We start from the raw sequence: 26907 nt of genomic DNA on the forward strand, positions 1-26907 counted from the left end.
AAAACCTGCCTTCTGACAGAAGACACTAAAAACCCACCCTTAGTAAAAAACTTTTTTACTTTTTTTACTTTGCTTCTCCCCCTCTTCCCCTCCCCCAGGCCCGCATGGGTGTTCTGATCAATCCCCTCTTTTTCTTAGACAGGCCAAATAAATTGAGCTTCTTCAGACTCAGGTTTATTAAACCTCAAAACAATTCTTTGAGCTCCTTCTAAGAGGCGAGACAGAGGTGGAACAGGACAAGGCAGTGTTCCCTTTGTCCAGAGTCACCATGTCACATACCCACAGAAATCATTCAAACAGTAGCTTGGCTGTGGCGTCCCAACCACAAAATAATATGTTTATTTTTTTTTTTTCCACCACTTTTTTTGTTGTCATTTTATTGATAAAAACTACACAAAAACTAACTGATCATAATAATTAATTAAAAAACCAAAAAACAATGTTACACATTCTCCTGTGTTTTAGAAATTGTGTCAGCCAGTGAGTTTCACCAAATACTCTTGCTTTAAAAGATTTTCCTTCTGATCCATTTCAAGCACATCACTTCCATTTTGGTTCCCAAACGTCCATTAATTTTGCTTAACAAGCACTGCTGGACTGTAAGTATGAGAGTCGTTACTCCGCCGCATGTTTTCCCCTTATTTTAGAGCCCGAAAAGTAATTATAGTGTCAACAATGAAGCACAATGAAGATAGTAAAAATCAAAAGCACCCTCCATAGTGTACAGCCTGTGTCTTAAATGTACATGCACCCAAGTTTCTTTGTTTCTGCTGCATCAATTGCCAATGTCCTTTTGGTTCAACATAAGCTTTAATGCCCATGTCTGAAGTTTGAAATATTAGCGCTTGACCACTTTAAAAAAACCAACCAAACAAAAAAAAACCCCAACCAAAACCCAAACCCCCAAAAGAAAAAAGAAAATATATATCTATCTTTCATTTCTTTAAAAAGAACAAAAATATTAAACAAATCTTTGAAGAGTAATAAACACTTAATAAGGAAACATGGCTGACCCACCCCACCCCAGCCCCGGCCCTCCCCACCCTTTTTATTTTTACCTGTGGTTCTCCTTCCCTGGAACCGTGCAATGTAGAAAAATCAAATATACAAACAAAACTCTTAATCCATCCCTTTATGTAGCTAGAGTGAAATCTATTTTTTTTTTTTAATAAGAACTTGACAATCTCTCTTTTAATATTTACATTGAGGAATTTGTTGGAAAGTTTAAAGCAAAGAAAATCCCGAAGTTCTCAGTGTGTACTGCAAGAGAGCATTTCCAGAGTCTGCGGAGTTTGCTTTATCCCCTTCCCTTTGTCTGTGTTGGAACATTTTGTAACTGGAATGGTAGATTTTAGTTTCTTGCCCTGGATTCTTCTGAGATGAAAGGTCCCTCAAAAGAGCTCCCCACTCCGCCCCCCGAAGCAGCCGTCTCCACCGTTAGTTTGGTATTCTCTCAATGTAAATGGCTGGAGCAGCCGAACGTGCGATTGTAGCTATGAAGCTGTGGTCTCGACTGAGTTCCAGGTTGGTCGTCTCAGCCTGCTCCCGGGACATGGCATCGTACCCCTTATTTACATGGAGAGGCTTATGAGCTTGGCAGTATCCGATCACCGGCTGGTCGTAACTGTAATAGGGTAAAGTCTTCATGTGGTGAGGAACCTGCACCAGAGAAAGAGAGATCAAAAAAAAAGAGAAACATGTCAATAACGCGCTTCGTCGGGAGTTTGCACAGCATCCCTCGCCACGCAGCCTCCAGCCGGCGGGGTGCTCGGCACGCCCGCGCTCGTTGCGCAGCTCTGGTGGCCAGGTAAACCTTCGGGGCTCCCACGGAGACCCCTGCTGAACCGGACCGCTTACAGCTGCGGCAGCGGGTCCCCGCTTGCGCGTGGAGGTGACGCCGGCTGAACGCCCACCTACTCACGGCCTCATCCTGCCCCCTGCAGCGCGCCCAGCCGGAGCAGAGGGGCTGCGCTCCTGTTGGCGGCTGCGGGCAGCTTTCCAAAGCGCTCTGGCGTGCTGAGTTCTGACCTCTCTCGGATAACCCGGCTATGAAGGGTAAACTGGAAGCTGCTGGTAATACAAACCTTTAAAAATCTGGCTCTTCTTCCAGTTCTTTGAAAGGGGCTGAGCATTTCTACAGAACCCAGACCAGCCCAAGCATGTCAAAGGACTGGAAAAACCTGGCTGCCAGCATGCGTAGCTTTCGGCACAGCTGGAACATCTGTTTGTTTCTCCTACGACAAAGCTGCTTGCCCAAGGTCATGATTTCCTGGGTTCTTTATCTTACAACCTCACCAAGAAGAGCACCATCAAAGCGGCTCAGCTGATGCTCGCTGGAGTTGGGCACATCCACACCTTGTAAAAACACTCCTGGCATTTTAAAAGTCTGCAAGGTTTATCCTGAATCCCCACCTTGTAAAAACGGTCCTGCACCTGAAAAGTCTGCAAGGTTTATCCTGAATCCCATCTCTCTTCTTCATGTAAATACTCAGCAACTGCCAGTCTCCCACCTTCTTCGTTTTTTTTTTTTTTCCTTCATAAACGTTCTATGCTTGCAAATGTTAATCCTACAACTAAATATGATTTATGGCACAACATCAGATACAAATCTTTGCAGATAATTTTATCATCTGCAAGAGATGAGCTGATCAAGTAGAAAGAAATATGCTCTCAGGGAGAAAAACCCCACACACTGCAGGAGATACAGGCAAGAGTTTGTTTAACACTGCTAGAAAACCTGAGCTCATTATAGCCGCAGAGATCCTACACTAATTCAATCTTGTAACAAATGCCTTTTTATTTTCCATACCGAGCCTTCAGTGAAGACTACAGAGCTTTATTTATCACAAATTCATCACAAATTTCCATTGCATGGCACACTTCATCCAAAAAGGTATGAAAAAAGCAAAGGCATTAAGACTAATTACAAGTTTTGCAGGGTTAGATTTCCTCTTGCATTTGGATCTCCTCGGCAGCTAGATTCCTCCCCCTGCTCCTCTGCTTGCATGCTGGAGAGATTCCAAAACTCTTCCGCTAGATGGAATTCAGCTGAAAACGTCATTTTACGTGACGGTTGAATGGCAAGACTGCAGAAGACAAGCTGCTCGGTAGAATTTGATGGGACAACTGTGTTCACTTGTGGATCAAATTCAGCCACACTGCAAGAAACTCTAACTCCCTTTGGATACAGTAATATCTGCGCCAATTCCTATCAGGGCTGGAATTTGTCCTCAGCCTTTAAGGCAGCTCTTTATGATTCTATAAAAGCCAAGGACTGTTTGTGTTCTGGAGAGCTGAGAGATTGAGGTCCCGGCTTTACAGCAATAACACACAGTACATTAACCACCCGAGTCCTGTGTGCTGCACTGTCTGCTTGTTTTCTCCCCTTCTCCAAATAGGAGTCAAAAGGATCGGGACCTCAACAACATCCCGAAACGATGCATAAACACGCTTCCTTTTCAACTGTTTCTCCGTAGTTCTGTAGAATCTCTCGCTTGTTTTCACTTAAAAGTCAGGTTTGCCGATGCCTGAAATCATATTAGTAAGGGTCGCTCTGCCACGTGTGTGGAGGGAGGGTGGATATCAGTGTAAAAAATAAAATAAAATAGGTATATTGGGCAACCCAGGAGATTAAGGAGTTGCAGGTGAATTCATAGAAAGCATTTCTAGGATAATGAAGCCCAGCAATGGATTTGCACCTCCCTGTACTCAGTCCTGGCCCTCGTACTACTCTTCCTCTCCCGCTTTTGGGTGTTAGATCCCACTATGGGAATTAAAAAAATAATAATAATAAAAAAAAAAATCATGTCTAATGACTGTAGGAAGAATTACCCTTGAGTTACCTCCAGTACAGACTGCCTGAAGAAATGCCACCAGCTCCAATCAGTTCTCGTGATGCCCCTAGAACCAAGGTAACAACTGTCTGAGCAATTCCAAGACAGAACATTCCTGATCAGACAGAAAGCCTCCAGAGGACTGTCCCCACAGACCCCAGTGGCCTTTCCGTCCCTGAAAAACAACGCTGCATTGTCAGAAAGACACGTGGGATCAGTTTTTATTAACCATGAAGCGACGGCACACGAAACACGGGCCCACAAAAGCTCCTGCAGGACACAGCCTTGGCTGCCGACGTGGAGGCACGACTGCACCACCGCTCACTCTGACGTGAGTAAGAGGGTGGAAAATACCGGTGACATCGCTCATTCCGAACAAAGCTGATACCGTTGTATTTTTTTCTCATTCAGAGATCAACAAAACATACTTAAGAACATCCAAGTTGTTGAAAACTAATTTTAGAAGTCTTTTTGCTCCATGTTCTGATGTAACTTCTCTTCTGTTTCATTATTGCTATGGAACTAATGCCTGAGATACTGTGAGATGCGACCTTAGACAAGTCATTTTATGAGCTGGAAAATGAGAAGATTAAGTCCTGCCCCTGCTTGCCCTTGGAGACTAGAGCTCTTTGAGGCAAGGGCTGTTTGTGCAGGGACTAAAACAACATGCCTGTAACCTAAGCTGGGGCTTTTCAGCTGCTGTGGCTTCCATGAGACAAAAAAGCAGGTGACTAGAGTGAAAAAAAATCCAAACAGGTCACTAAATACCTGAGCAAACAAATAACAGCCTCTAGGAGTCTGTCATTTCTAGCCCAAGGCCTGATCCACGGAAGACGCATCTTTCACTAGCTAGGAAGAGGGAGTAAGGCTGAGAACTCACCTGCCAGCAAAGGCAGAGCCAAGAACGAAACCGGGATCCTCTACCAGGGTGTCCTTCTTGTCTCCTCCGTGCCACTAACCACAGCCGCGTGTGCTACAAAATTCCTTACATTGAGTTTTGGAAGAAGTTCAATTGTAAATGAAGATGAAGAGTTGCTCACATGGAAACACAAGAGATACAAACCCAAACTCTTTGCTTTCACATCATCTGCCACAACACCTGCTTCAGTTCTTGGCTTCGCATGCTCCCTCACTGTTACGCGCCACGACAGCACGGTCCGGTGCAGCGCGAGGAGCTCAGGGGTGGGACGCAGAGCACCAAGACGTTTAACAGCAGATGATGACTGTGCCTGTTCACAGCATTTTCTGAATAATTCCTGTGTTCATTTTTAAAAGCAACACTGCCCCATCCTGACTTGGAGGTTTAGAACCATGCATCACCAAGAGAAGGACGCCCAGGGTCACCGATGCACGTGTGATGGATGTTTTGGGTTTAGCCCATGCACGGCACCAAGCAGGAGTGTCTTCTGCTCAGATGCCTCACATTAAGTGACCATGCTGTCTAACCACTGTTGCAAATAGTTAATCAAGTCAAGAATGAATCCGTGCTCTGAAGAAAGCCTTGACTCCGTAACACAACGAGTGTACCGCCCTACGAGCACCGTAAGGGTCCGGTGTGGGTTTTGGGCTAATGGGCTGGATCAATTAGTTAATGTTGATTTTTTAAGTCCACACCTCTGCAGATCTTCCCTCCAAATTTAATAAACATCGCATCTTAGCAGCCACACACTTCAAACCAAGGGTCCATTACAAGCAAAATGTACATAAATCCCCAGCTACAGAAGGAAGACAGAAGATGTAGCAGTGGAAATTTAAGAATGCAAATCTTCCTTTTCGCGGCTGAACTGACACTGGAGAGGGTAACAGCTCAGCAGCCTCACCACAGCACAACTCCCTTCAAACAAGCCGGACTAACCTGAGTTTACCTGAAATTCAGTGAAATTCCGACCTGCGTTAAAAAGGTATTTCTCAGCATTCCCTGTCCACTTTTCCTCTGACATTCAGCAGTGACGTTCAGTTAAACACTCAGTTTTTTGTCAGCAGCTTTACTTACTCATGTCAGAAGTATTGGCAGGTAAATTAGCTACCTTATTCTATACATTTCTGATTATTATCACACAATAAAGTTCTATTTAAAAAATTTCAGTGATAGGAATTCAGCTCGGACTTCTGCTTCTCATAGATGCAGCCATTAAACCCTAGATTTTTAGCAAAACATCGATAAAAATCCTTATTATGGAACTTGGAAAGTACATTATTGAGGATGTAACCTTACCATACAGCCACTGAATCTAGCGAGCTTTAAAGAATATCGGATTAGGGCCTAAATGAATTTCAGGTGACCTTATTTTGAAAAGACTTTTCTCTCTGCAGCCTCTCATGCCATGTTAAACACTTGCACACGCTCTTCATTCCCTAGCGCTGCCTCCTAACGGGACGCTTCAGACAACCTGAAATTCAGCCCTGAGATGAGCTCTGAGGTATGACACCTCTCCGTCAAGTAATTCCAAGAGAGTTTAAGAGAACGCCAAGTTTATACAGGCTGCAGCTCCTGCCCCAGTGTTTCCTTCTGCGCTTGGAGCAGCAAGCGGCGCAGTGAAGGCGAGCTGGGCATCAGACAGAGATTAACTCTCTTGTCTCGTTCAGAATCACTTGCAGCTCACCGAGATCTAATCACTACCAGTTCCAGGTTGAAATAATGTCCTGGTAAACTGTTAAATCAAATTTTGGCAACACCAGTTTTCAGAACAGATCTATTTCGTGTTGGAAATACGACGAGTTTTTTCTTTATGCTCAATTTTGAAGAAAGATCTCCCACCATTCTTTATCCTGCAGAGAAGGAAATTCTTTCCTGAGAAAAGCGAATGGCCATGGATGTCTCGGTGTCTCCACCCGAATTCTCAACAAGCAGACAGAAATGTAATAAATACAAGGACTGACCGACAATCCCATACATTTTCTGGGGGGAAGTCTGCGGTGGGATGGAGCGCGTTTTATTTTTTCCCCTGAAAGGGGAACGGTATGAAGGGCACAAACTGTCACAGGATTCTCAGACAAGTAACTGCTTTGGCAAGAACCTAAAACCTGGAGCCTGGCAATAGAAGTGATGTACTGTCAGAGAAGCAGGCTGTTTCAGCTGTCTCAGCCCGGGTACCTTGGCTTTACACATTCCCTGTTTAGACACCGCAGTTTATGTGTCTTCAGTTCTGTGCCTCTGTTTTTAAAGAGAGGGAACACTCTGTAAAACCACAGGCATGCTCCATTCATCCTGACGGGAAATGTGACAGGACAACCACCGCTGTCTTGCAGCAGGCAAGTTCGCCTAAAATCCAAAAATGAAGCCTGAGCATTCTCGGGCAGGGGAACGCTATCGAGTTTCACATTTGCTGGTACTCCCTAATCCAGGTAAACTGATTTATGTGTAAGTACTTGCCTAGTTAATGATTACATGATTAAGTTACACGCAACTTTAGAAGTTGTCCACATGTAGTGGAAACTCAGAGTTACAGAATATGGAAGCTATGTTTTCTCATTAGTGCTAATATTTAGTCTCAGAACACCATGACTTCATTGCTGAATTAGCATCATAGCAGTTGATAAATCAAATTCAGGGTTCATTTTAAACCCTATCATAATTTAGAGTAAAAATAAGCAAGATATACTATCATAGCTTTACGATTAGTGAAGCACACAGCTTCACCTTAGAGATAGATTGATTAGGCCCATTAGGCAGATATAGCTGGTATAAACAATTTCAGTGGATTTCATGCTGCTGAAAAATCACAGTTAATAACCCTGGAACATCCCTTTGGAGTCGGCTCAGAAAAACATTCCTAGTCAGGAAAATGCAGAGATGCTTCCTATTGAACCCATTAAAAGGGACAAATGCAGATGCTGAAGTTAGTTCTGAAACAGGAACAGGTTTTCTTCTGTCTCCTATTGGAAAAGACACAAAAGTGCCGGGGTGGTTTTTAAAATTGGCCTTTTGTTCTGAAATTCATGGTTTCCTAAGGTAATTCTCATATTTGGGGAAACAAATGTATCTTATTTATTAAAAAAAAAAATCAGAACTCGATGTCTGAGTGCTCTGTCATGACGTGGTATGAGGTTTTTGTGAGTCCTGCTTGTACCGAGGTTGCCTGTGTGACATCTGAGCACTTCAGGAAAACTGTCAACTTGATGTTTATGTGAAGGTCTTAAAACTCTTTAATTAGCCCAGGTTTTCCAAGAGTTATAGATCCCACTGGGAACTTTGCCTGAGGTTGGTATGCCTACATTAGGCATGAAGTGATGAGCAAGAGTCTTTCGGTAGCTCGAATCGTAAGTGCAATTCCCACAAACCATATCCTGCCGTTTCATATTCCAATTTCTTCCCACTCCAGACAAAAACCACTTCTTTGCCTCCTCTATTTATTTCCTACCAAATCAGATTAATGGTTTATGCAGCTTCCCCAGGAGATGAGAAAGACAAGAAGGAAGCCTCAGCCTGTAGGTAAGGGTCCCACGCTGTATGATCCCACTGCCCTGAAATCATTAGTATCACAACAAGAACTGCCAACTCTGTACCTACTAATTTTCTCCGAGAAAAAAAGTGTTAAACATCTGCAGAGGGTTGACGTTCCCCAGGGATGTCTAGTATTGCCAGTTCATGATCTCTTGCACGCCTGTACACACACACACACAAACTGCACCTATGCCTCAAGTCAAAGTGCCATACAAAGTAAGACTGTCTTCTAAATAAAGCACATCTCCTTTGAGTCACTTCCTTGCAGTCTTTTTTCCCTTGTCTTACGCTTATGCCCACCGTTACAGTCCTACAAACCCATCTTCTGAGCATCCTGCATCCTTTTAGACCTGGATCCCATCAGTCCAGCCGGAATGGTGGCGACTGCAGCATCCTGCCAGCCACTGAACTGCAGCTGCTGAACACGCTTTGGACCAAGCCGGACCGTGCGCTCAGCAGACCGCAGCTTCCTACTCCAAACAAGCAGTGAGCGGCCAGGACTGCTCCCACGACCAGATCCGAGGATTAAATCAAGGTCTTGAACACCAAGCCTGAAATCTTTTGAGGGATGCAGGGGGTGGGCGCAGGACAGCTTCTTCAACATACGGAACTGAAGTCTCCTCTTCATCAAAAATTAACCGGGAGATAAAGTGTTGTGGTTGGCAGGTCTCAGACCACGTGCTAGTAAAAAAAGCTGGTATCAGTGGAAATTTGGAGCCTAAATACTACAACTGACAGGTGGGTCATTAATCTTACTCAATTCTTGTATTTCTGGCTGGGAAAATGGGATCCCAAAATTGACACAGACTATCAGCAGAGAAGTCTTAGTATGAAAAATGCAGAGAAACAACAGACAGGAGACACGGAGCAGAAAATAGTGCAGCCATCAGTTACTTCTGCATGTCCTATTAAAGGCCTATTTATAGTTCATAAAAAGTTAACTGATAATTAAGAACTACAGGAATTAAACAAACATAATTGTATTAGATGGGGTTATCAGCATATCACCCTAATGAATTGTATGTCATATTAATAAGCAACTATTACATAGTCTCATATATGGGACTATATAATACTCCACAAAACTGATTGATTTCATATAAAACAAAGTTAATTAAAATAGATCTATTAATTTCTTATGTGGCATTAAAATATTCAACAACTCTTTAAACCATCTATAAACTACACAGGGTATAAAGACAGAATTTTATGATTTATCCAATCGCCCTTGCAGAGTGTATGTCACGTTTCAAAGTCCTATATAACATCACCCTGTCAGTTCCACTCGCACTGTGAATTGGATTTCAAATCTCCCTTCCCTTCCCTACAGATAACCTCTTCATCCTTCTATCCAACCACGCAGACGCCTTTCCCTTTAAAACCGAACCTCTCGGTGGACTGTTTAACTAAGTGTGCTTTTCTAGAAATCAGGAGAAAAATCATGCCCACCCCACTGCTCCCTCTATGGGCCGATTTGATCTTTCAATCAGTAAATGGAAAGGTTTCCCTAAAGGAAACTCCCAGAAAGAAGAGAGTCTTCTAAGCCTTGTTATTGTTCCTTGGGCAAAATATTTCTTTTAAATTGCTTTATCTGTTTTTTATGGAGTATCTGGCTCCTGACAAAAAGGCCCACTGATGAAAAACTTAAAGTGAGATTCACAGGAACCTTCGATTTTCCGCCGCAGAGGGCCAATAAAATAAACAAACTATCTAGATATTCTAATTGGAAAGCCATTAATATTGCTTTCAGTGCTATTAGGATAATTTCCTATAGAATTCAATAGGAAGAGAAGCCTGGTGGTTCAAGAAAGCTTTTACATTGCTTAGGGACAGAAGAGCAGTACTTCAAAGGCGTGCACTACATTGTGGTTGTTATGTATCCAGATGCAAACGAATCCCTTTGGGTGCCTCTCCGTATTTTTGGGTGTCTCCCAGTATCTTTGGGTGTCTACGTAGACATACCTTCAAAAATGTAGTCCCATTTAAGGCAACTCACCTTCCATTTACTGACTTTAAAAAGCTATATTCTCACCAGGAACGTCTGCTCTCTGTGCATTGCATTCAGAGCTGCAAAGCGCGGCTCATTTGTACTTTATCTGTCAGGACAAGTCAGAGGTCCACCTAGCCAAGTCTTCGAGGGATCAAGAAGAAAGAACAAAGCACAGGTCAACAATCTGGTAATAACTTCCACGGAGCATTCTCCTGACCTCCAACACTCCCAGCTTCAGTTAGCTTTCCGAACCGCCGGCGTTTCGGGCCTGAAACGCTACGGAGCTGGACCTTCCAATTTATTTAGGAGCCTGAAGCATCCTCACAGGCCCTCAGTCCAGTGTGGCATTTGGGAAACAAGAGCTCATTGCATCTGTCAAAAAAGAGTTATGACAATAAGGGAAAAGGTAGAGTTGTTCTTCCACTCAGTGATCATAAAGATGGCAACCTGCTCCATCCATTACTCAAAATAAATAAGTACAGTATTTAACATGAACATCTGATAATGTTGCTGCCACAGTGACAAATGAAGGCAGTGGAGAATGAGTGAAATAAGTCTTTGTCTCATATTAAAACACTGCCTTTTCATTAGATCTGCCTAGAATTTATAGCGTGCAAAAGAGCTATCCAGAAATTGATGGCGTCTTTAAAGATTTTTAAATACTATTTAAAGTTGCAGATGGATTCTGTACATCAAGAGACCAAAAATTTACTTCCTAAAGCTGGAGGAACGTGACTCAAATTGCACAGTATTTTGTCCTTAAGATGTAAGTAGGTACAAACAAGGCAACACGATGGCTTGTGATTAAAACCACACTTGCGCTGGCAGGAAAGGGTACTGGCTGCCTTATCGGACTGATAAAAGAAATGCAAGTTTTTCCTGCTATGTTATCGAGTTATGCTATAGCCAAAAGGTTTTGGCTGGACTCAGAGGACAGTCTCAAGCCGTTTCTGATTAAAAAAATGCTTAGAGCCACATTTATGATTGGCGTTATTTCAATTTAATATGGCAATATTAAATACACAGAGAGTATCCAGCCCCTGCATCCCTGACAAGCGACAGCACGACAGGGGCCTTCTCCTCTGTCATCATTTAAAATCCAATGCTCAACATTATGGCGTTGACCTAACAGAGCAGATAACTTGATTAATTTTCAGTCATCTCAAGGCAATTTGAAGGGATTCTTCTTTACAGAAAAGGGGTGCCAAAGAAAAGAATAACCGGCAGAAAAAAAATAGGAAATACGTGCTCGTGCTACTGTTGCTTCAGCTAATCTGAGGATCAGATGGTCTACAACAGACCATCAACATCCAGAGCTGCTGATGAGGAACATCTTAAACTAGAAGAATAGAAGCAAGCAAAGCATCATGACTGTAAACTGAGCACGAGCTCAAGGAATTACTCATTTCTTCTGAGAAAACAGGGATAGAAATTCACTCTGGTGGGAGAGAAGAAAGAAACCACTGGCACTACAGACCTTCTTGGACACGTGAGGGAGCTCCTATTATACTGAATGTCTCAGCAGGATTCTGTTCGTGTGAAATTACAAGATTTTAATTGCCTCCACTGTCTCCTAGCAGAGGAATCAGCGTGTACGGTGGCACAAACATACTGGCAAGAACATTAATCCAGTAGCAGAAGGGACAGCTTCTTCTGCTGATGTGCGTATGTCACTTCCATTAGCACTGATGGGAGCAGCGCGCCTACGCCGAGAGGAAACCGCAACCCCCCCAGTTTCCAAAAGGTACTGATACATGACTCATATTGGGGTGAGGATTTATATAATCACCATCTTCGCTGAAAGGTTAAGGAACAGTCTCTGCATCTTGCAGCACCATAAGTTAAGGTAGAGTAGTGCAGAGCTGGGGGGAAATAACTGTTTTAGGTTGAGGGAGAGAAAATAATTTAGGGATGAAGACAAAGAATTGGCAGGAGGGTGCCTAGCTGTGGGTGACATGCTGCTGGGTGCAGGAGGACCTGCTGTCAGGGCTCCTCGAAGACAGTGGCTTCAAATCAGCAGAGGGTGGAAAGTGCCCTTGACCCTGGGGGACAGCCTGGCTTAGAAGAGACGGGGAATAAACCCACGGCTCTTTCCTCAGCTCCCCTGCCAAACCCGCTGAACACGCAAACCGTGGTGGGAGGGCAAGCTCAATGCCTTAACTGGCGTGCTAAGAGGTGATGCTGTTCAGCTCACCAGCTCCAAGGAAAATCTACCTACCTGAACCTCAGAGGCTACCCGCCTGCCTGGCTGAAAATATTTTACTAGTAAATATAGCCACGTAGTCTACCCCCCCATCTATGTCAAAACAAGACACTACACAGTAATATGAGGACTTTAACGCTCATAAAAAGCCTTGAGACTCCTGGATATGAATTGCTACAACTCACTGTATTCCTAAAGCCTCTCTTTGCCGTGACAGGGCAAGCATATTCTGCCGCTGCTCATCTACCAGCGTCTGACATGCAAAGGAGGGATGCAACAGCAGCATCGTTACCGCTTTCCGAACAGACTCTTGAAATGGCAAACGGGAAGAACAGAAAAGGCAGGGCAGGGACTTGCACAGTACACGCTGTTAGAAAATTAATAACAATCATGGGTTCATGCTTCAGTCACGTTCTATAGAATCTTTGTATATCAGAGATCAAGCAAGCAGAAAATTAATGCAAGACTGTCCAGTATTGCAGGCAAGGGCACCGCACAATGATAGCATTATTTTTTAATACTCTACAGAAAACAAATGACTTTTTCATTCCTCTGGGCAAGTTTTATAATATGCAGGGAAATCATCAGTAAAGAGATACTCAGAGTCCTTGTGAAAACTGGATGGGACAGAAAATATTCTTGGCTTAGCAATCTCTGCTGCTTGAAAACCAAGCTGATCAATTCAATTATTCCATGAAAGCAAAAACAATGGAACTAATTACTGAGCAACAGTAGTTTAGTGACACTTCTAAAGCAGAAAGGAATGTCTGTGTGACATCAAAAAACCCCAACCCAACCCAAACAAGCCACATGCCAAATCCTCAAAACAGTTAGTGTAGAAAATGCAAGGGGAGTGCAGCAACTACAGAGAAAAAAACACTGAAACACCAGAAACTAAGCTTTAGTGGTCATCCCGCTGAGAACTGGCACGGAAATGACATGGTTGAGAGTGTTAAGAAGCAGAAGAAGGGACAGATGCTCCAAGCTCTCTCTCCTCCGTGGAGATGGCAATCAGCAAGTTGTCTTAATTTGGTCCCATTTCTAGGCACGGGCAGAGAGCCGCTGCGGCCACAGGTTCAGGATGGCACAGCTTCGGGACCGCTCTGCGTCAGGATCGCCACTCTCCCCTCTCCAACAGCTGTCAGCTGGCAAGAGCCGAAGCTGTAATTACTGGCGAACAGATCGTGAGGCGTAAATCTGACCGAAGCCTGAGAGCAGCTCTGAAAAACAAGCGTTCAGCCACATCCCCACCAGGAGAAATCGAGCCTTGCCTCTCCAGCCGAGCGCTGGTGAATCCAGCCAGGAGAGGGCTGCAGAGCACACGGGCTGCACTGCTCGCTGCGCCGTACAGCCTGGCATTTCTGGAAAAGCCAAACAAAGCAGCCTCATCCCTATTCTGACGCAACGAACATTAATAAGCAGGAATAGTTGTTGCCCACTTGGCCCGTTTCTGCGCTTGAGCACAGCAGTAGCAACGCAGTGTAAATGAAAAGAACCAGGTTCAAAGAGTCTTGCTGGAACATAAAATCTGCCCCGTGAGCTAGATTTTAAAAACCAAAGGAGCAGCTGTTAGAAATATCTGCAGCTCACGTCAACAAGAGACAGCATGCTTGAACAATCCCTCAACCAGCCAAGGGTTTCCAGGTACTCCGATATTTTTTTCAACTTGTTCTGTTCGGGAAAGGTAACACCAGTCTGTCAGAAGAGATCAGCAAGAGGTTAGTAATTCAGCTTTTCCAGAGCGCAGCATTGCTTTGGTGCATTACTGGTGTGGTAGAACATGGGGCTGTAACCGTCAGCAGCCTTCTGCATGGGACGTTTCCCTTTTCTGGGTCCATACCAGTTGCAGCCACCTGGAACAAATACCCAACGCCCAGTTCATTCGTTGGGTCCAGGCTGTATTGTGACCTGATCCCTAACTACGCAAGGGTGAAACAGACTGGGGGAAGAAATACAGAGAGATAAATCAGCCTCTCATCATTCCAAAATCTGTTGTTTATTTGCAGTGCCTAGAGGCCCCGACAAAAGCTGGAACTGCATGGTGGTAACCAACGCTCGTGCGTTTAGTAAGAGTCCTTGCCCTGAAGAGCTTGTACTCCAGACAGGCGTGACAGATGAAGGGTGGGAGAAAGGAAAATAGCAAACAAGAAAAAGAACTCTTAAACTGATGCACAGATTGAGGGACAGATTTTTCTACGAGCTAAATACATGAATACAGATCTTTTATCCCTAAATGACTTCCCTCATCATGTCGCCACTGTGCCTGTGTATATATTTGTAAGCGATGCAGCCCAGTATGAGCAAATCTGCAGAGCACAAGAGTTGGTGTTGAGTACACAGTGTCCACAACACAGACATTTCAGAGGATTTACATCTAACCAGCTCCAGTCTGGTCCCATAAACTCTCAGAGCAGATCCAGTTTAGCTTCACGTCAAAAGGATTCAGTCTCTCTTCTCTCTGACTGCTCTGGGATGTTAACCGAAACACATTAAGAGAGGACGATCTCGAGACCCATACCAAAAGAGCGATTCTGATCTGAATTAAAGCATCAATGTAAATACATCCTTGGGGGCCAGGGAAGTGATCCAGCTCTCCGGTGTCCCAAGACAGCACAGCAGAATTCAAACCTCCCAGTTTAAAGGTGTGTTTGACTTTGACACCATAGTTTTAGATGACGCTACGAATCTCCATGCAAAGGGTCTGCCTGCTGCTACGTTTAAGAGCCCTCTTTACTTTTGTGCAGTTAATCCAAGATCAACAAAGCCTTTACAGAACTGAGCACTTGCAAAGGTGGATGCTTAAGCAGGTCATGCTGGGCTTCCTTCCAGAGGCAGCACACGGCGAGCTCACCGCATCCCAGCACACAAGAACAGCTCTTTGGCAGAACCCATCTTGAACTGGAGTTGCAGCCCAAAACACTGGTCGGGTGCTGAAGATAAACACTGTGCAAATCAGAGCCCTGCACGCATCTCTGGCGGTGCACGGTGGCTGCCATCGCCCTGAGGGCTGTTCAGACCCCTCCGTTCCTTTCCTGGCTCTTCACTCCAAACTAAAAAGAGAACAAAGGTGACATTGTGGCTCCAGGCCACAGCCTGTGTGCTTCTCTGGTGAAGAGACAGAAAGAGGAAGGCTGGAAAAAGTGATCCCACAGTAACTGCAGCAGGAAACAGAAGACTGTGGAAAAGACATTGGATTTCTCTTGCACTGAGATCTCTCTCTCGTGAGCAGAGAGCACACGTGAGAACACGCTCTGCATCGAGGGTTTCACTGCCATCAGTGAGCAGCGTGAAAATGTCCAATCAGCAGAAGGGGTCAGATCAAATGTTACTGCCCGCAGGGTCTCTGGAAAGGAAATAAAATCAAAATATCTCCGAGAATGTTTTCATTCTCATCAGGGTGACTGGACAGGCTTCCTAAAACACAGAGCACACTGTTTAAAGATACACGCTCTTTGGTCTGTCCCAAAATGTGCGTGGAGGCAAATGAGGGAGAGCAATAGGTGTATGAAGATGAATGTGGAACGGAAGAAAGGCAATTTATCTCAATGATCTGAACGCTGTAAAAAAAAAGAGTAGAAAGCACTAGCCGTTCCTCCATATCCTTTAAGGCTACACGTTATGGTGTCTTTCTATCACTAACAGAACGGGTTCACGAGATTATCGGGTATTTCAGGAGCCAAATGGTCACCCAGCCTCTTCACACCGGTGGAATGGTTTATGTTTGGCAATCAGAAATAATTCAGACTTGCACGATACAAGATTTACTCCATATGTATCTTCCACAAAGTAAACCCAGGATAATAATACTACTAAACCATGGTTCACAGCACGGGCACTGCAGTCCCATCAGTGTTGACCCACCCAGGTCTTCGCAGAGTGTGTTTCCAGGCTGCAACATTCGTAAGTCAAATCATGGTACCAGCGAGAACAAACACCAGTTGTTTGCCCTTGTATTGCACCTCTCATCCAAGGGCTCTGCAACCGTTACTCAGGTAAGTCCTGCGATGCTGCTTATGAGCAAATACTACCCTCACTTTATAGATAAATAAACAGAGGTCAAAGAACTCCCCCCCCCGAGGCAATCCAGAGACCGTAGGCAATACCTACATCGAAGGGTCTAACAGACTGATATCACTATTCCTACCGAAAAGACAAGGGAACAGACAAGAGTTGAAGCTGTTAGTCCTACACCAGGTAACTGGCTCTGGATGTTTGGTCTCTAAGGTAACTACTCCACCTGAGAGTTGGCTCCCAATTTAAGAACTAATATCAGGTCTATCTAGAAACAACCGTAACGACTTGCTGGCCTTAATGCACCCCGTGCTTGCTTACTGCAACATTCTTCCAATAAAGCAAGTGACGGGTTTTCTACATACATTAACTCTTTCGATGGAGTTTATGGTCATTGTTTTTTACTGTTTTCTGGTGCTGTTTGTCTCACTTCTGCAAGCATGTTCCTTCCAGCCTCTTTCTGCCCTGGTGCATCTTGCCCGTGGCCTTCACTGAGAAAGGAAGGTTCCTGACGGTGTGACCTGGACGACCCACGCCGTGATGAGCTCTGACTCTTGGCAGCTCCGGCTGTTTGCTCAGCTCTCTGTGCCGGTTGTCAGGACTCAGCAGCAGGAGAATCGGTCTTGCTGCAAATCCAGCATATTTGATATAGATGTTACAACATTCCTGAATAATTATTTCATATATTTAATATTTGAGTATTTCCCTAATCCATGAGCTGTCGACTGGACTTTTTGGCTAGGGCTAATGCTAATTAAATACTTAGATACGTGGCTCTGTTGTGTGATACGGCCCCAATGCAGTCAATCGTAAGGACCACACTGACAAAAGTCTTTGCGGGGCACACTAACAGGGGCTTTAGAAGTCTCAGCATCTTAAAACCTGGCCCCAGCATTGCAGATCAAGAGCCATTAAATCAATTAGAGATGGTCTTCCAATTCAGGAAAGCAAAACTATCATACTGTTTCTGCAGCCCAATATAGACAGGCTTTTATTTCATCTCCATCAAATCCAACTGGTTTCATCCTTTATTAAATCAACAGGACTTTCCTGTAAGGCACTGTAAGTGTTCTGGTGATTGACTCTTCCTTAACTACAGCCACACACAGTGCTTAGCAGAGCGGGGCTGTGATCCCAGTATGGCTTACGGCATCTGCCATAATTCACTAATAATCACAATACTTAACAGAAAGGACACAAACAATGGGGTCCTTGGGAAAAAAAATGAGTCCTTTGGGTGCCACCTCAGTTTAAATAACAAATACAGCCTTTTCTTTGGCCTGTGTGTTCTTCCACTCACATAAACAAAGCCAGGGGAAGGTTACCTAAATATCCATTAGGTCTCCAGTAATTACTTTTTTTCCCCTCCCTATTCTTTACCCTGAAATAAAGTACATGGACTTGCATCAAAACACAAAAGCAATCAGAAAGACCAACACCTACAGCGATTATAACCAGCTATTCACTGCCTCAACACAATACCCACTGCTCCGAGGAAGAACCTCAGAGCCCCCATCTCCTTGTTATAAACAAGCTATCGAGGTAAGGCGAGGTACGGTGAATGATAGTAGTGCAAAGTACCGGTTGCCAGCCGGACAATGGTTGACATGGTTACCCTTTTCCTTTTTGTGCTACGGATATGTAGTAAGTTCAGCTTCAAAACCTTAGTACAATATAACACAATGCAATGCAGCCTCTTCCCATTACCATGGAAGAAAAGAATGTGCCATTGACAGACTTCGGTGCCCTTTTAAAGCAGAACAGCTCTGACATCAAAGCTCCCAGCACTCCTCTGCAATAGTTATTCACTGTGTCTTTGTGGTCAGGAACTAAAACATTTTTATGAAGTTCTAAGGGGAAAAAATTATCTCCTGAAAATGAGTCTCTTGTAGTAAGTGCAGCAAATAATGAACAGCTGCACTGTTTCCTTTGGACGGTGAAACAAAGGAAATGCAGCCTTAATGTGCCTTTCAAGCAGGAATGGGTCAGTCTCCAAGATGTTTATTGGGCCTAACGGAAACATTCAGTTGTCAAAGGAAACATTAAAAAAAAATTGTCAGAGTTAGGTAGGATGCATTATTTAAACACATATTTATCTATCAGAAAGAAAACAGCTGCACATTAGAGGGGAGTGTGATCAACCATGGCTCAATTGTAGCCTCAACCATATGTTTTTTGTCTGACAAATCAGGGGACTATCTTCTCCCCTCCCTCCCCTTTCCCTTTTGCAAGTGGGGGCTAGGTATCACAATACAAAAGGAAAATAATAAAGTACATATATCCTCACAAAATGTCCTTTCATTGAGGGCTCTGCTGCCACTCGTTGACATAAATGACAGCTTGCTCAGCGTACCTGATGCAGCCTGGATTTGTACACTAGCGGCATGGTGACAGTTCCTGCACTCAGACTCGGCTCAAAGGCTGACAGTCGGTCCCTTCAATCCCGTTATCCTTCAATCTACTTGTAGAGGGAGTGGTCTTCATCCTTTTCCTTCGATACCAAGCTGGTAGATATTTCATTCCAAAACCCTTGGTTTCCAGGTCATTTCTACAGCCTTCTGCAACAGCACACCACACCTGGCCTGCTCTACAAATATTAATGCTCCACTACTTTTTTTTTTCTATATATGTCACCCATGATAGTCTGGGGGTAAAAAACCCACTCATATCATACTGCAACCTAAGCCTACTACTTTTTTTTTTTTTTTTTACAGAATCAAATATTAATAATTTATGTTCCCTTGGTGATATATACAGTTGCTAGAACTGTATGAATTTGGGGGATAAAAGTTTACAACACAACAAAATAATAAACATTAGAAGCTGACACAAATTTAGGATGGAAGAGAACCAAATGATCTGCATGCATAAAACACTTGACTGCTCTTCCAAGCACTCCCAGCCAAACTCTTATGACTGCAGACTAAATACTACACAAATGTGCTACCACAGAAGTGCAACAGGTAGAAACTAAAGACAAATGTACGGCAAAGCCTGTTTGGTTCGGTTTTGGCTGAAGACCGAAGGAGGGAAGGGAAAGTTAATCATTAACCACCACTTACTCCTGTACATCCATGCCATTGCCCAGCTTCTCGGAGTCGTGGTTGCTTTGGTATGAAACACTGTTTTGATCAAGCTCAAAAAGATGCCAGATCTGGTGCCCGTAGCACGGAGGCTGCCACACCGGCGCTCTGATCCTAGCCTGAGACTTTGAGGAGCTTGGGTAATACAAAACAATTAATTCTGGTCCTGTTGACGACTAATAGGACCTTTGCGATCGATGTGGCTGGCTGCAGGATGCCCTCTCAGGCAAGAAAGAGGAACAAATTACTTTCCCCTTTCCTTTTTACAGAAATCAGACCTTTCAAGTAGTGGTAAACACAATTATCAAGCCACAGTATCCTTTCTGTTCTGACAAGTTGTACTTTACCTGACCCAGAGGTGAGGCAAGGTCCTCATTCTGCAACCCTGCAACCTTCATGCTTTCCTGAACGTGAATATTCATTAGACAAGCAACCTTAATGATGGGACACAACAGAAACTTCTCCCCTCCTGTGCACACACTCTCAGAAGCAAGCATTAATTGTAAATGCATTTTGTATAAAAACAAATGGCCACAAAACACATTCAGGGGAAACCTTGTCCCATTCAATGTACTCTGTGAAAACAAACTGCTGCAAATCCTTATCCCTGACCCTCCCTTTGTATCTGTGTTTACCCGAGACTGAGAGTGTAGATATGCTAATTTCATTAGCACAGTTACAGAATCATTATTCTGTTGTCTAGAAAACTAACTCCACAGCAATTTTAGCCTGTGCTGGATTATTTTGACTAAATAAACCTCTAGCTCAATCTAAACTGTACACAAGAGTCCCTAGCAAGATTATGACTCTATTTTCTTAAACCCTACAGAAAACATACTTCTGTCCATGAAATGCTGACTAAAAAGATACGGTAAGATCCTGGTGGTTTTTAGAGACCAGTGAACTGAGAGACTACGACAGCAAGGACCTTCTTTTACAGAACTGTAACTAGTTCAAATTTATTTTCAAACATTTCGGCTCAACTTGGTTTAGATTTTACAGGACTTTTTAATTGATTTGGGTAAAATTATGTTACCCCTTCCAGTACTGTGAGAAGCAATGTGTAAATCCTCCCCTGGCCACTGCTGCAATAGCATTTTATAACGTTACAGATTTCATCCCACCTCCCCCTCAGTCATTTCTCTTCCCAGGTGTGGGATGTTGTTCATTTACCATCTCCTTCTGTGTAAGCCTTTTCATCTCTCTCTCACCTTCCTCTGCTTTTTTTCCTCTCTGTTTTCCAGTTCTACTAAATTTCCTTCGAGGTGTGGTGACCAGAACTTCAGGAAACACGCACATGCAGTCAGTAAGATGGAACAGTGATGTTTCCAGGTTTATTCTCAACTTCTTTCCTAAACATTTCAAACCGTTTAGTTGCTCTTCTAATCACCACTGAGCTGTTTTCAGAGAACTGTGATTCCAACATCTCCTTGAGTGGCAAATCTGACTTCTATGTAGTTTTTAAGAGCCCTGTTAAAAACAGGAAAAGAACTTGTACATGCTACTTTTATTATTCAGTGACTGATATAAGCGACAGACACCCCATGTTGTTAGCTCAGCAATTTCGTATTACAACAGTCCTCAGAAGTCTTGGCTGAACACCATCTAGTCCAAGTAATTTGTATATTTTATATATATACATATAAAAATACTGATGCACCAGCCCCCAGTGCAGCACAACTCCGGGTTGATCCCGCATCAACAGTTTCCCAGTTCCTCCAGGGGCTCAGGATTCTGGCCGGCCATTTCCATCAAACATCATTACTAACTTCCAGCTTGGACTGGATACAGCAATTCACTTACACATCTCCCATCCTACTTGAAGTTAGCTAATTTATCTTTAAATAAAGGGAAGCAGCGTCACTGAAGTAAACGGAGAATCACTTCTTGCCGCACACAGACCTATTTCCACACATACAATTAAACGTGAGTTCAGCAATTAACACAAAACAAGCTTTGACAGTACGATCTTTTGTGGCACTGAAAAACTGTTTACAGAATCCAAGCCATGTAAAAGCGGCAACTTCTTGGCACAGTGTAACCAAGGGTGTTTGTCCCCCGAACACCCAGCCTACCGGGACACGGGAAGCGAGGGCTTCTGGCACTCCGGGTCCCACCAGCAGGAACTCTCTCCGCTCACTGTCACAAGAAAGCTAAGGCTACCGGTCACTCCACTTCTTACAGCTGTCGAAAGATGGGGAGGGAAGTCTCTGTTCTTAAAAATCACTTACGTCACAGAACCACAGGCTGGGGAAGGGGCCTCTGGGGACCACCCAGCCCCCCTCAGGCAGGATCTCCTCCAGCGGGTGGCACAGAGCCGCGTCCAGGTGCATTGGGATGTCTCCAGAGACCCCACCGCCTCTCTGGGCAGCCTCCTCCCGTGCTGGGCCACCCTCACCGTAAAGAAGTTCTTCCTCATATTCAGATGGAATTTAACCTGAAACTGCTGGTTATTTGTTCCCCTTAAGGAAAACGCATTATTTTATATCTTTTCTTTTTTACTTTTTTTTTTTCCCCGAAGGTGAAATTTTTTTTATTTCCCCTGCCCTGCTTCTGTATTTTCAAACCATACAGAAGGCTTAGAAAGCTTACACCTATTTTGAAATTACTACCTTTTTAATTTAGCAGCTCAGTGGAAAGCAGTAATAAATTCCAGAAGGCTTTGTAATGCCTTTTTCGTAGGGTTTTTTGTTTGTTTGTTTTTGTTTTGGGGTTTTTTGTTTTGGTTTTTTTTTGTTTATTTGCTTTTTGTTGTTTGTTTGTTTTTAAACTAATTTATCTGTATAAAACCTCAGTTTTGTATCACAGAACTTTCAAGACACATGGGTTTCAGGGAGATCAGAGAGCGCAAAAGTACCTTCTGCCTTCGCAGGTTTGGGTCCCTTGTACAAAATCCTTCCAGTTCCAACTTTTTTGAACTTACTGTTTCAAGGAGAAAAGTGCTTTACAGGCTTGCAGCAGACTTTGCTGCTGATAGATGATATTGGCTAAAGCACTGTCAAGAAACAACACAGGGGTTGCCTGCTATTTCAGGCGCTGTTTTCAGAGGCTGGTTGTTTTTTCTTTTACTGAACATATATAAAATCACAGGTAAAGCATGGAGGACCAAGGTATTTAGCTGCCTAGAGACGGCACCTGATTCATCTAGTGACTTTCAGAACTGTTTTCAGAGAGAAAACTGCTGAAAATTCAGGAAGTTGGGCCTAGCCTTCTGAAACACTTCTGTAAATCCCACAAATCACTTTTCTAATACCTTTAAGCTACCTGAAGGCCTTTGGAAGTCTGGCTCCAACACTACATGTGCTTCAAGAGGGGAGGCAGTTCAGATCAGCTTTTTAAAACCTACTAGAAATGAGAATCTGCCCTGCTGTCCTTCAAATCTGTACGTGAGTCCACTGCAGGAGGACAGGAGGAGGAGCTGGACCGCTTCTAGATGAGCAAGACATCTCCAGTGCATCTGATAAAACCAGTGGAGAAACCAAACTCTTCTTCACCAAGGCTTCTTCACGAGAAGGGACACACAGACAACCACCGAGCACAAAGGCCGTAACACCAGTAAGGTGAAGCTTGCTTTTGTAGACATAAACTCCATGATTGCAACTGCACGCCAAACCCTGCTCAAACATCAGTATGAAATTAACTGCAACTCCGCTATGTTTCCCTAGAGGTGTCTGCTTAACAGGAATTTCTTTGAACATGAAGCATCTTTAATGATTCTATCAAATCCATGTTAACAGCTCGGGGATGTATAGCCATTTACTCTAGCATCAGAAGCGCCTGTTTTAGAGCTTCAGCACAAACATGTCTGGCTTTTCATCCTCAGCGAGGCTGTTCTGTTTAGCTTGGATCTCTTCATAACTCACCAGTACTTAAACTGTATTGGAAACAGCAACAACAGCCCTAAATCCTTTACCTTCGCTGAATTTGTGCAACTAGAAACAAATTAACTGCGCTTGTTTCCATATGCATACATTTTACATATCCCTATTACTCTATACGCACAAGCAGAAGTAAGGATATGGGGCTTATACTCCTTCTAGTTATGCTAATTCTGTTGCTGCCAGTAGATTTACTCCCGATTTATATTGGTATAATTAACCAGGGGATCATGATGCGTATTTTGATGTGTGCAGGGAGAAATGCAAAGGGCATTAGCAGATTTCCATCATGGAAATACGATGTCTCTAAAAATCCAGTCTTGATGGTGAGAAAAGGTGTAAGCAGTAAAAAATGAGGTCCAGCAGGTTCCCCACTGTATACAGTCTCTTTTTACTAACTACAACCAGCCTCATTGCATTTCTTTGTTCTTTACCATGGTAACGTGGTATTGGTTTCACAGAGCTGATTTTTAAAATTATTACAAGCAAAAACCCTTTGAAAGGTTGCTCAACCTAAAACCCCAGTACTTTCTGTCAGAATGCTATATACATTGCCTTATAAATTGTGTGTTAAAATAGAAGGTCATTTGAGTAATAAGGGAATTGGTGTGTACTACGACTATTATCACCATATCCAAGTTTTTGTAAACAGGATCATGCAATTGAATACAGGATTTGTAATTTTGTACCTTAAACTATTTTTATCTGTGCTGTACATCACTGAATCTAATGGCAAACTGATGCTTGAGGAGGATTTGGAGCACAGTTGCAGGAAGCCGAGCTATTATCTTCAAAAGCAAGTTTGACCCTACTGAGTTTAGCTCATTTCCACCAACAGTTCGCCTCCTGCAAAAATCTGCTTCCCATTAATTTGTGTTCTTTTGATGTTATCAGATCACATACTGAACCCAAAGTACCCAGCTGTCCTTAATCATCTTGAACCTCTATGTCCCCATGGCCTTCTTGTATCCCCTTCCCACGCCCGTATCCCTCCCCAGATCTGTACTCAGAATCCTGTCTTTTGTCCCACAACTGTCTTTTGGAAAGCCCTGACTCCAGAACTTGGGACGAAGGTTGCTACTTTATTTTCTCTAAATTCCTTCCAGTCCTTAGCCAGGGCTTGAGCCAAACTCCAGAACAGACCAAAGTGAGCAAAGTTAACTCCAGACCCCTGAACAATCCTGGAAAGAGCTTTTAATTTGAGACCCTAATGTAGATAGACAGAATCTAATGCAAGTGGAACAGAATTAATTTGAAGGCTTTCCAGAATCTGATATTCACGCATACTGCACTTTTCAATACGCCACATCCAGCAACAGCCCCAGCAGAGCACAGGGAAAAGCAAACTTGCTTCTGACAGCGACTGGAAGCGAGTACACGCTTACTCTGAGAAACTCCTCCTGCTGACACCACCAGAAGAAGATCTGTCCGCGGTAAGGCTGAACGCATCTCCCAAGGATACATTTCAACTCACTGAAACCAAGACACCACAACCCCCCTGGCACCGTATTTTCTTGTCTTTTTGTCACTGAGATTTCTGCTGTCTCATCTATATGGCAACGCTGGCTCACAGCTGGAACAAGTCATTCCTCCTCTTCTGTACCTAAAGCTGGGAAGTAAACAGGTCCTTATAACTATCTTTAGAACATTTCAGTATATAAATGGGAAATAGATTTCTGTTTTTCAGGAAGTAAAAACAAACTAGTCACTCATTAACACCAATGGAAAAGTTACTGATATTATTAGTAACACACAGACTCTTCAATGCAAACGTGACTAGTACAGAAAACCTCGCAGCAAAATTCTTTTTGGAATTTCAGAATTATTTTTTCAGAACTCCGGTTCAATTAAAGTGAGCGTGCTGAAATTTCTCACGGGATTACTTGAAAATTCAAAGGCATTTTGGACTGGAGTTTGTGCTCAAAACCACTGAAGTGCTTAGTAATTCCTGCCTCAATCTGGAACTGTCTTAGACTCAATGCCTGTTCTGGGAGCATCACAATGAGCCGTTCCAAGTATCAGGCACAAATGAGATGACGACAACTGCCTTACAGATGTCAGGACCACATCACGGAATCTGAAATCAAAGATAAGAAGCCATGACATTCTTCTAACAATGAGGAATTGTTCTCTAGGGTGTATTAACAAGGATGATAAGCTCGTGTCTTTAATTGAGGATGGTCTCATTTGTAGGGTTTCCTACATGCAGGTGCTCAGACCCCTCTCTAAACCAAGTCTCTCGCTGGGATTAGCTGATTTGAGATTATATTCTGGAAAACAGTGTGATGCGAAGATTTTGCTTTATACTCTGCTAGGAATATTCTGTAGAGCGTAAGCAGTCTGATAAAGATGAAAACTGTTATCTTCAACTGTTCTGAACCTTTGATATTTTCAGTAGTTGAGTCAAAGTGCTACATCCCTACTAGGGAGTCATCAGACTTTTGATGCCTGTTTAACAACTGCTGGATCCAGAGACGTTACAAAGGCAACAAATGTAAGAACTGCTGCTCCGCTCCAGACCAACTCCTGAGGCAAGTGTTTCAGCATTCAGGTTTATGCCAATAGGAGCGACTAACACGCTCACAGAGATGCAGCAAAGACACGTACGAGAAGAACAAACCCCGAGTACAATTAAAGAAACCAGCATGAGACCTTAACTTATGGAAAGCATCGCTAAGTGAAACAGCGGCAGCCCAACAGAAACACAGCGTAGAGTACAGCAAGAAGTATCGGACAATCTGTTAGCGAGCTAATTTCATTCTGTTCACAGGAAGGCAAAACGACACCGAGCGCACAGGGCTCCTGCCCTGCGAGGCGGATGCGGGTGGCTCCAGGGAGAAATAAATCCATTCTACTCCCAGGCACTGCAGGAGCTAATGAAGTCAAACGGAGACCATCGGGACAAGTTTTCTCTTGCTGTTGCAGGCTGCTGCCACTCTCTGCTACACCAACGCAGTGCAATCGGCTCTGCAGTCTTCTGTTGGTAACGCTGCAGCATGTGGAAGCAATAGGACTTTTCCCAGCGGACTTCAGCTCCATCTGTGTCAGTCCATCACTGCTCGCTGCTGCTGCATCTAACTAAATGGCACTTAAAAGAACGAATGCACAGCTCTTTAGTAATAAGTGAATCCTCTAACATTCATCTGCTCCCTAGTTTTTATCTCCAAGTGCCTTCACAAACTTAGAAAACGATCTATAGAGTTAACGACCAGTAAAGACATAATGACCAACATCCTCTACAGGGACCGTGGACTCTGAGTGCCCAACCCAAGACATTTAAAATGGGGTCTAATTTTCAGAAAATTTATATTCCTTTCTCCCAGCCAGTTGTGCTTCTGTTGTACAGCTGGCAACTGAACACCTCGATTCTCTAGTCACTGCGAAAAATTTCACCCACAAACTTTTTTTCTACCAGTAAGCAGCAGCTCCCCAGTGACCTATGTAGTTCCTTACCAGTCCTGGACA

The 26907-nt window shown here is 43.6% G+C and overlaps 1 protein-coding gene across 3 annotated transcripts in view; it reads right to left on the reverse strand.

Moving 5' to 3' along the window:
* Nucleotides 1-304: 304 nt before the first annotated feature.
* LRRTM4 (leucine rich repeat transmembrane neuronal 4) overlaps nt 305-26907 on the reverse strand; it is a 221715-nt gene continuing 195112 nt past the window's right edge. Inside the window, exon 3 of one of the 3 annotated variants that reach the window (XM_040618131.1) lies at nt 305-1659. In XM_040618131.1, coding sequence (XP_040474065.1) covers nt 1438-1659 — 222 coding nt within the window. In that variant the 3' untranslated portion in view covers nt 305-1437. The remainder of the gene's footprint in view (nt 1660-26907) is intronic. The other 2 variants (XM_040618130.1, XM_040618132.1) reach the window with 2 other exon arrangements.

The sequence above is a fragment of the Falco naumanni genome, chromosome 19, assembly GCF_017639655.2.
Source record: "Falco naumanni isolate bFalNau1 chromosome 19, bFalNau1.pat, whole genome shotgun sequence".
In the NCBI taxonomy this organism is placed as follows: Eukaryota; Metazoa; Chordata; class Aves; order Falconiformes; family Falconidae; genus Falco; species Falco naumanni.